An 8,724-nucleotide genomic window follows, 5' to 3' on the forward strand; every position below is an offset into this window, starting at 1 on the left:
TTTGAATTCCGCGACGGTTTCTCTGTCACGTGACAAATGCACACAGTCTGTCAAACCTGCATGTCCACATCATCTCTGATGAAGATCATGAACGTTTATGTCGCAGATTAAACACTCATATTAGACACATATCGGTGAGTGATTGGATTTACTGCAGTAGATGAATTTGACAGATTTTATTTGTGACCATTTCGTGTTTCAAACGCCAAACAAGAGCATTTAATGCTGCATTTGAGTCATATTGTATCAGAAACACCCTTTAACAATGTTCTCATTGATAATGTAGTAGTGTTTGATAATATCATAGTGCTTTTACTTAAGACTCGAGTCTGCTATCTTTATAGCATAAACAGTGTATATATAGAGCATTATAATCCATATATGCTGTTCCTCAGACAGCAGAGGCGCTGAAATGAGAGCAGATCTGGCTTTTCTGCACGTCTGTTTGCTGCTTCCTGTTGTCAGAGGCACATTATCAAAGACAGATGCCAAAAAAGCCAGTAAGATCCAGGAGGTGGAGGTGAGACAGGTGTTTTCTGTGGCATGCACATGTTCAAATATGCTAATACTTCTGAATTTATATTTACAGTTGCAAGAATAAGATTAACAGAAAATGTGAAAAATTTTAATAAAATAAGAGGGATCATACAAAATGCATGTTATTTTTTGTTTAGTACTGTCCTGAGTAAGATATTTTACATAAAAGATGTTTGCATTTAGTTCACAAGACAAAACAATAGCTGAATTTATTAAAATAACCCCATTCATAAGTATGTGAAGCATTGATTCTCAATACTGTGTGTGGTTACCTGATGATCCACGACTGTTTGTGTGTTTTGTGATGGTTGTTCATGAGTCTCTTGTTTGTCCTGAGCAGTTAAACTGAGCTCTGTTCTTCAGAAAAATCCTCCAGCTCCTGCAGATTCATCAGTTTTCAAGCATTTTTTTTGCATATTTGAACCCTTTCCAGCAGTGACTGTAGGATTTTGAGATCCGTTTTTTCACACTGAGGGACTCAAACTCAACTATTAAAAAAGGTTCAAACATTCACTGATGCTCCAGAAGGAAACACGATGAGTTAAGAGTCGGGGGGTGAAAACTTTTGAACAGGATGAAGATGTCACAATTTTCTCATTTTGTTTAAATATCATTGTTTTTCATTTAGTACTGCCCTTCGGAACCAACAGAAGATACTTGCATGTTTCCCAGAAAGAAAAATAAGTACAATTTACCTTGATATTTGAATTCAAAAGTTTTCACCCCCCGACTCTCAATGCATCGTGTTTCCTTCTGGAGCATCAGTGAATGTTTGAACCTTTTTTAATAGTTGAGTTTGAGTCCCTCAGCTGTCCTCAGTGTGAAAAAATGGATCTCAAAAGGGTTCAAATATGCAAAAATGCTTGAAAACGGATGAATCTGCAGGAGCTGGAGGATTTTTCTGAAGAACAGAGCTCAGTTTAACTGCTCAGAACAAACAAGAGACTCATGAACAACCATCACAAAACACAAAAACAGTCGTGGATCATCAGGTAACCACACACAGTATAGAGAATCAATGCTTCACATACTTATGAATGAGGTTATTTTAATAAATTCAGCTATTGTTTTGTCTTGTGAACTAAATGCAAACATCTTTTATGTAAAATATCTTACTCAGGACAGTACTAAACAAAAAATAACATGCATTTTGTATTATCTCCCTTATTTTGTTCAAATTTTTCACATTTCTGTGTTTCTTACAACTGTATGTGTATCCAAAGACAACAGTGGCAGATCGTCCGGCGCAGGATCGGGGTCTGGTGGTGACGGACCCTCAGTGGAGGGACATCGTGAGAGAGGAGAAGAGGTTTTGTCCTCGGTGTGTGTCTACACAACACTTTAAAGGCAGTGTGCTGGGATACATCACACCTGTAAGTTACATATTATCTCTATCTATCTATCTATCTATCTATCTATCTATCTATCTATCTATCTATCTATCTATCTATCTATCTATCTATCTATCTATCTATCTATCTATCTATCTATCTATCTATCTATCTGTATGTTTGTCTGCTCATCCATCTTTCCGTCTGATCTCTTAGTGGAACTCCCGTGGATATGACATTGCTAAGTTGTTTGGTCCCAAGCTGACGTCCGTGTCTCCAGTGTGGCTTCAGCTGAGACGGAGGGGACCAGAGAGCTTCCACATCACCGGTCTTCATGACCATGACCCTGGTCTGAGCATTTCTGTGTCTTCAAATGATAAATGGACAATTTTTTTGTTTTAAAAAGATAATGACGCTCGTCTTTTTCACAGGTTGGGTCAAAGCCGTGAGGAAGGCCAATAAAAAAAACAAAATACGTGAGTGTGGATTTAATGTCGTTGTGGGTTTGATCATCACTAGCTGAAAGCATCAGGTTCTCAGTGTGTGTTTCTCTGTCAGTTCCTCGGCTGTTGTTTGACGGATGGTCCTATCAGGACTACATGAGCGTCCTGGACAGCGAGGATGAGATGGAGGAGTTGGGTCGAGAGGCGCTGGAGGTGGCGAAGGTGCTGTATTTACTGTGTTCACACCGTTACTGAATGATTGATGATCCATATTCCACTTTATGGAAGTCAGGTTTTCATCAGTCTAACAGGAAGTTTGTAGGGCGAAAGTCTAAATATCATATAAATGCATGTTAAACTGCTCTGATAAAATCGCTATTAACTGATTTTGCTCCTCAGGCTGAAGGGTTTGATGGTTACACACTGGAGTTATGGAGTCAGCTCGGAGGAAACAAGAGAACGTGAGTAAGTGTGTGTGTGTGTGTGTGTGTGTGGAGGGCAAAAAATTAAAAATGTTTGTTTTAGGTAAATGTAATATAAATATAAAATGAAGTTCAAAATTTCCTCATAATTTCCTCATCCCCATATCATCCAAGATGTTCATGTCTTTCTTTCTTCAGTCAAACAGAAATTTTTGAGGAAAACATTCCAGGATTTTTCTCCTTATAGTGGACTTCAATGGAGCCCAAACGGTTGAAGGTCAAAATTACAGTTTCAGTGCAGCTTCAAAGAGCTCTACATGATCCCAGTCGAGGAATTAGAGTCTTAAATAAAAAAAATGTATATACTTTTTAACCACAAATGCTCATCTTGCACTGCTCTGCGATGTGCCACGCATTACGTAATCATGTTGGAAAGGTCACGCGTGACGTAGGCGTAAGTGTTTCTCTAGATAAGACTCTTATTCCTCGTCTGGGATCATGTAGAGCTCTTTGAAGCTGCACTGAAACTGACATTTGAACCTTCAATCCTTTGAACCCCAGTGAAGTCCACTATATAGAGAAAAATCCTGGAATGTTTTCCTCAAAAATTTTCATTTCTTTTCGACTGAAGAAAGAAACACATGAACATCTTGAATGACATGGGGGTGAGTAAATTATCAGGAAATAATCCATTAAACGAAAATTAGAAATGTTGTCTTGGCAACTAACTGAAATGAATGTTTAAGTGCTAAAATTACTAAACTGAAGTAAAAATAAAGCTAAATAGAAATATTTAAAAAATGAATAAAAATGACATGCACATACAATTACCAAAATAAACAAAAATTAAAATGAAAACTGAAAATATAAAAATAAATCAATTATTATCAAAATATTAATAAAAACTAAAATAGTATATAAATAATGCTATACTGGTGGTTAATTCTGTTTATCTATACCAGGGATTCACAAGTTTTTTTTGTCATCTGAAAATATTTACTTGAAGTGAAATTTTAATTTGATATTTCCATCATTTTAATAACACATTTACATTTCTCTGATGTTTGTTAATGGTCATGTGACATGCAGGTGAACAAATAAAATATTTTAAAAAAATTTTAGAAATTTTTTATTTAGATTTTGTATTTAAAAAAAAAAAATTTTTTTTAATTTTTATGATTTGAAATTTTTATTATTAGCTTTTCAGCAACTTACCATAACTGATCAAACCTCACTTTTGGGACGTCTTTAAATAAATTTTTTTTGTTTGTTTTTTCCATCTAAAAATGCATAGCAAGTTATCTTTTAGGGTTAGGGTTTGTAGTATTTATAACTGGCTTGAGTTTTAAACATCAAATGACTATGGGATGTCATCATAAATATTAAGACTGGACCAATAAGATCAGTCCATAAGCATATTGTATTCTGATAATGGATCTGTTTTGTGTGTTTATGTGACAGAGAGCTGGTGCACCTGGTCACACACCTGTGTGAGGCTCTGAATGCTGGGAAGTTGACCTGTGTGCTGGTCATCCCTCCTTCTGTCGCACCGGGGTAAATAACAGTCTTTTTCTCTTTCCACCCAAGCCTTCATTATGCATCGAGTCTAATCTGTTTGTGTCGCGTTCAGCTCGGGTCAGCCTGGCATGTTCGGGCGGGAGGATTTTGAGAAACTGGCACCTGTGGTGGACGCCTTCAGTCTGATGACGTATGATTACTCGGGACCTGGCAGGTCAGACACACAAACAGGGATTTTGATGGATTTTACTTTCATTTTTGACTGGATTTCTGTGTCAAAAGCATGCAGAAACATTTTATGTTAAATTTAAAAAGAGGACAGAAAGTTTGGGTGATATAAATATTGTTTTTGTTATATTTTTTGAAGCTTTCGGTCAGTTGTGAGCATTAACATGGAGTCTTAAATGTGTTGTGTTTCAGGCCGGGTCCGAGCTCCCCGCTGCCCTGGGTCAGAGAGTGTGTGCTGCAGCTCGCCCCTCACACCCAGTGGAGACACAAGATCCTGCTGGGAATCAACATGTACGGACTGGACTTCAGCAGCCACGGCGGAGCGGAGCCACTGCTGGGCGTGAGGTACACGCTTCATTTACCATGATAAATCTTTCACTTTGAATTTAGTGGCAAAGCCGTAGTTCACTGATAAGCTACACAATATAGCGTTCATTATCGAAGGCAATACATCTGCGATAATGAACCCGATATTGCGTGGCTTATCAGTGAACTATGGCTCTATTAAATGCCGCTCCATTTGTAAGCAGGTGATGGCGATTTAGCGGTTATCAGGGAACCGGCTTTACTGACGAAATGCGCGTGACAATCTCATGTGATATATCACCCAGCCCTACTGTTCACGCCGTTTCGGGATGATAGGTGATCCATATTCCACTTCCTGGAAGTCAACAGTGCTCAAGTTTTTGTCTAACAGGAAGTTCCTAGGGTGAAAGTCTAAAGTCTGTCTATAGGCTATATATTTTAGGCAGTGTAATATCACTTTTAGGTAACCAAAATATTATACGTATATATGCATGTTAAACTGTTCTGATAAAAGTTTATGACTTTATTAGAGAAATTAGTTTAGAAATAAACTCAGAATTGTACAGAAAAAAACGCAATTCCGAGTTTATATCTCGCAGTTCTGACTTTTTTGGAATTCCCAGTTTATATCTCGCAGTTCTGACTTTTTTGCTCTTTCGAGTTTATATCTCGCAGTACTGACTTTTTTGGAATTCCGAGTTTATATCTCGCAGTACTGACTTTTTTGGAATTCCGAGTTTATATCTCGCAGTACTGACTTTTTTGCTCTTCCGAGTTTATATCTCGCAGTACTGACTTTTTTGCTCTTTCGAGTTTATATCTCGCAGTACTGACTTTTTTGGAATTCCGAGTTTATATCTCGCAGTACTGACTTTTTTGGAATTCCCAGTTTATATCTCGCAGTTCTGACTTTTTTGGAATTCCCAGTTTATATCTCGCAGTTCTGACTTTTTTGGAATTCCCAGTTTATATCTCACAGTACTGACTTTTTTGGAATTCCCAGTTTATATCTCGCAGTTCTGACTTTTTTGGAATTCCCAGTTTATATCTCGCAGTTCTGACTTTTTTGCTCTTTCGAGTTTATATCTCGCAGTACTGACTTTTTTGGAATTCCCAGTTTATATCTCGCAGTACTGACTTTTTTGGAATTCCGAGTTTATATCTCGCAGTACTGACTTTTTTGGAATTCCCAGTTTATATCTCGCAGTTCTGACTTTTTTGGAATTCCGAGTTTATATCTCGCAGTACTGACTTTTTTGGAATTCCGAGTTTATATCTCGCAGTACTGACTTTTTTGGAATTCCCAGTTTATATCTCGCAGTACTGACTTTTTTGGAATTCCAAGTTTATATCTCGCAGTACTGACTTTTTTGGGATTCCGAGTTTATATCTCGCAGTTCTGACTTTTTTGGAATTCCCAGTTTATATCTCGCAGTTCTGACTTTTTTGGAATTCCCAGTTTATATCTCGCAGTTCTGACTTTTTTGGAATTCCCAGTTTATATCTCGCAGTACTGACTTTTTTGGAATTCCGAGTTTATATCTCGCAGTTCTGACTTTTTTGGAATTCCCAGTTTATATCTCGCAGTTCTGACTTTTTTGGAATTCCCAGTTTATATCTCGCAGTTCTGACTTTTTTGCTCTTCCGAGTTTATATCTCGCAGTACTGACTTTTTTGGAATTCCGAGTTTATATCTCGCAGTTCTGACTTTTTTGGAATTCCAAGTTTATTTCTCGCAGTTCTGACTTTTTTGGAATTCCCAGTTTATATCTCGCAGTTCTGACTTTTTTGCTCTTCCGAGTTTATATCTCGCAGTACTGACTTTTTTGGAATTACGAGTTTATATCTCGCAGTTCTGTCTTTTTTGGAATTCCAAGTTTATTTCTCGCAGTATTGACTTTTTTGGAATTCCAAGTTTATATCTCGCAGTTCTGACTTTTTTGCTCTTCCGAGTTTATATCTCGCAGTACTGACTTTTTTGGAATTCCAAGTTTATATCTCGCAGTACTGACTTTTTTGGAATTCCAAGTTTATATCTCGCAGTTCTGACTTTTTTGGAATTCCCAGTTTATATCTCGCAGTTCTGACTTTTTTGCTCTTCCGAGTTTATATCTCGCAGTACTGACTTTTTTGGAATTACGAGTTTATATCTCGCAGTTCTGTCTTTTTTGGAATTCCAAGTTTATATCTCGCAGTTCTGACTTTTTTGGAATTCCCAGTTTATATCTCGCAGTTCTGACTTTTTTGCTCTTCCGAGTTTATATCTCGCAGTACTGACTTTTTTGGAATTACGAGTTTATATCTCGCAGTTCTGTCTTTTTTGGAATTCCAAGTTTATATCTCGCAGTTCTGACTTTTTTGGAATTCCAAGTTTATATCTCGCAGTTCTGACTTTTTTGGAATTCCCAGTTTATATCTCGCAGTTCTGACTTTTTTGCTCTTCCGAGTTTATATCTCGCAGTACTGACTTTTTTGGAATTACGAGTTTATATCTCGCAGTTCTGTCTTTTTTGGAATTCCAAGTTTATATCTCGCAGTTCTGACTTTTTTGGAATTCCAAGTTTATATCTCGCAGTTCTGACTTTTTTGGAATTCCAAGTTTATATCTCGCAGTTCTGACTTTTTTTGCAATTCCGAGTTTATATCTCGCAGTTCTGACTTTTTTGGGATTCCGAGTTTATATCTCGCAGTTCTGACTTTTTTGCTCTTCCGAGTTTATATCTCGCAGTTCTGACTTTTTTGGGATTCCGAGTTTATATCTCGCAGTTCTGACTTTTTTGGGATTCCGAGTTTATATCTCGCAGTTCTGTCTTTTTTTGCTATTCTGAGTTTATATCTCGCAGCACTGACTTTTTTGCTCTTCCGAGTTTATATCTCGCAGTACTGACTTTTTTGCTATTCCGAGTTTATATCTCGCACTTCTGACTTTTTTTGCTATTCTGAGTTTATATCTCGCAGTACTGACTTTTTTTCTCAGAATTCTGAAATATAAACTTGCGATTGCACGTTATAAAGTCCGATTTAAATCTCAGAATTCTGAGACAAGTCACAATTACCTTTTTAATTTTTTTTAATTCTGTGGCAGAAACAAGCTTCCATAAGATATAGTTTTCCTTCAGACTGAAAAATTATTTTTGTGATTACTACATTAGTCAATATTTCTTTCTCCGTTTTCTCATTCTGTTGTTAAATGTACAATTTATGATAATTTATATATAAAAAGTGAGTTCTTAATTATTAAAGTTTAATCTTAATTTTCATGCAGGTATATTGAACTGCTGAAGGAAGTGAAACCCAAACTGCAGTGGGACGAAAACACTGGAGAACATTTCTTCAATTATAAAAGGTTAAACACACACTGGAATGTATCATGATGCATTAAGCACACAAAGCTTTCCCAAACTGGTAAACTGCAATCTGATTAAAAAGAATAAGATGCCAAGTATCAAATTCTGATTGTCAAAAGACGCTTATTCACATTATGGTTGCAATAAAGTAAAACATTTAGATAGTATTACAGAACAAGTCTTTCTTTTGTTTCAGGAATAACGGAGTGAAGCATGTTGTTTACTACCCCACTTTAAAGGTAACTGTGATAACAGTAATAGTGCAATAATAGTACAAAATATCAAAGTGAATTGTGGGTATCATTCAGTTCTGGCCCTCTTTCTCCTCTAGTTTCTCCAGCTTCGTATCGCTTTGGCAGCTGAACTGGGAACGGGAATTTCCATGTGGGAATTGGGACAAGGACTGGACTATTTCTATGACCTTTTGTGACCGGTGATCTGACTTACATCTGTTCGATCGACTTCCAAATAATAAAGTGCGATTTATCAGAGCACTTCATGATATTTATGACAAATCTGTTGCTGAGCATGCTAATAAAGTTATTTTTAATTAGGTCTGTTATCAAGTGCATTCTTAAGAGAGAAGCAGCAT

General features: G+C 36.8%; 1 protein-coding gene across 2 annotated transcripts; it reads left to right on the top strand.

The window, feature by feature from the left end:
* The first annotated feature begins 3 nt into the window (after window positions 1-3).
* chid1 (chitinase domain containing 1) lies at window positions 4-8,683 on the top strand. Of its 2 annotated transcripts, none has more exons than XM_067380559.1 (13): window positions 4-134; window positions 396-520; window positions 1,761-1,910; window positions 2,085-2,217; window positions 2,300-2,344; window positions 2,427-2,533; window positions 2,711-2,772; window positions 4,195-4,287; window positions 4,364-4,465; window positions 4,672-4,824; window positions 8,051-8,131; window positions 8,329-8,371; window positions 8,464-8,683. In XM_067380559.1, exons 2-13 carry the CDS (start codon window positions 413-415, stop codon window positions 8,560-8,562), a joined length of 1,176 nt encoding a protein of 391 aa, XP_067236660.1. In that variant the 5' UTR covers window positions 4-134; window positions 396-412; the 3' UTR covers window positions 8,563-8,683. The 2 variants fall into 2 exon arrangements, with proteins under 2 accessions (XP_067236660.1, XP_067236661.1); XM_067380560.1 differs by having other exon boundaries at window positions 29-134; window positions 400-520.
* The last annotated feature ends 41 nt before the right edge of the window (window positions 8,684-8,724 follow it).

Source organism: Chanodichthys erythropterus, chromosome 24 (assembly GCF_024489055.1).
Source record: "Chanodichthys erythropterus isolate Z2021 chromosome 24, ASM2448905v1, whole genome shotgun sequence".
Lineage (NCBI taxonomy): Eukaryota > Metazoa > Chordata > Actinopteri > Cypriniformes > Xenocyprididae > Chanodichthys > Chanodichthys erythropterus.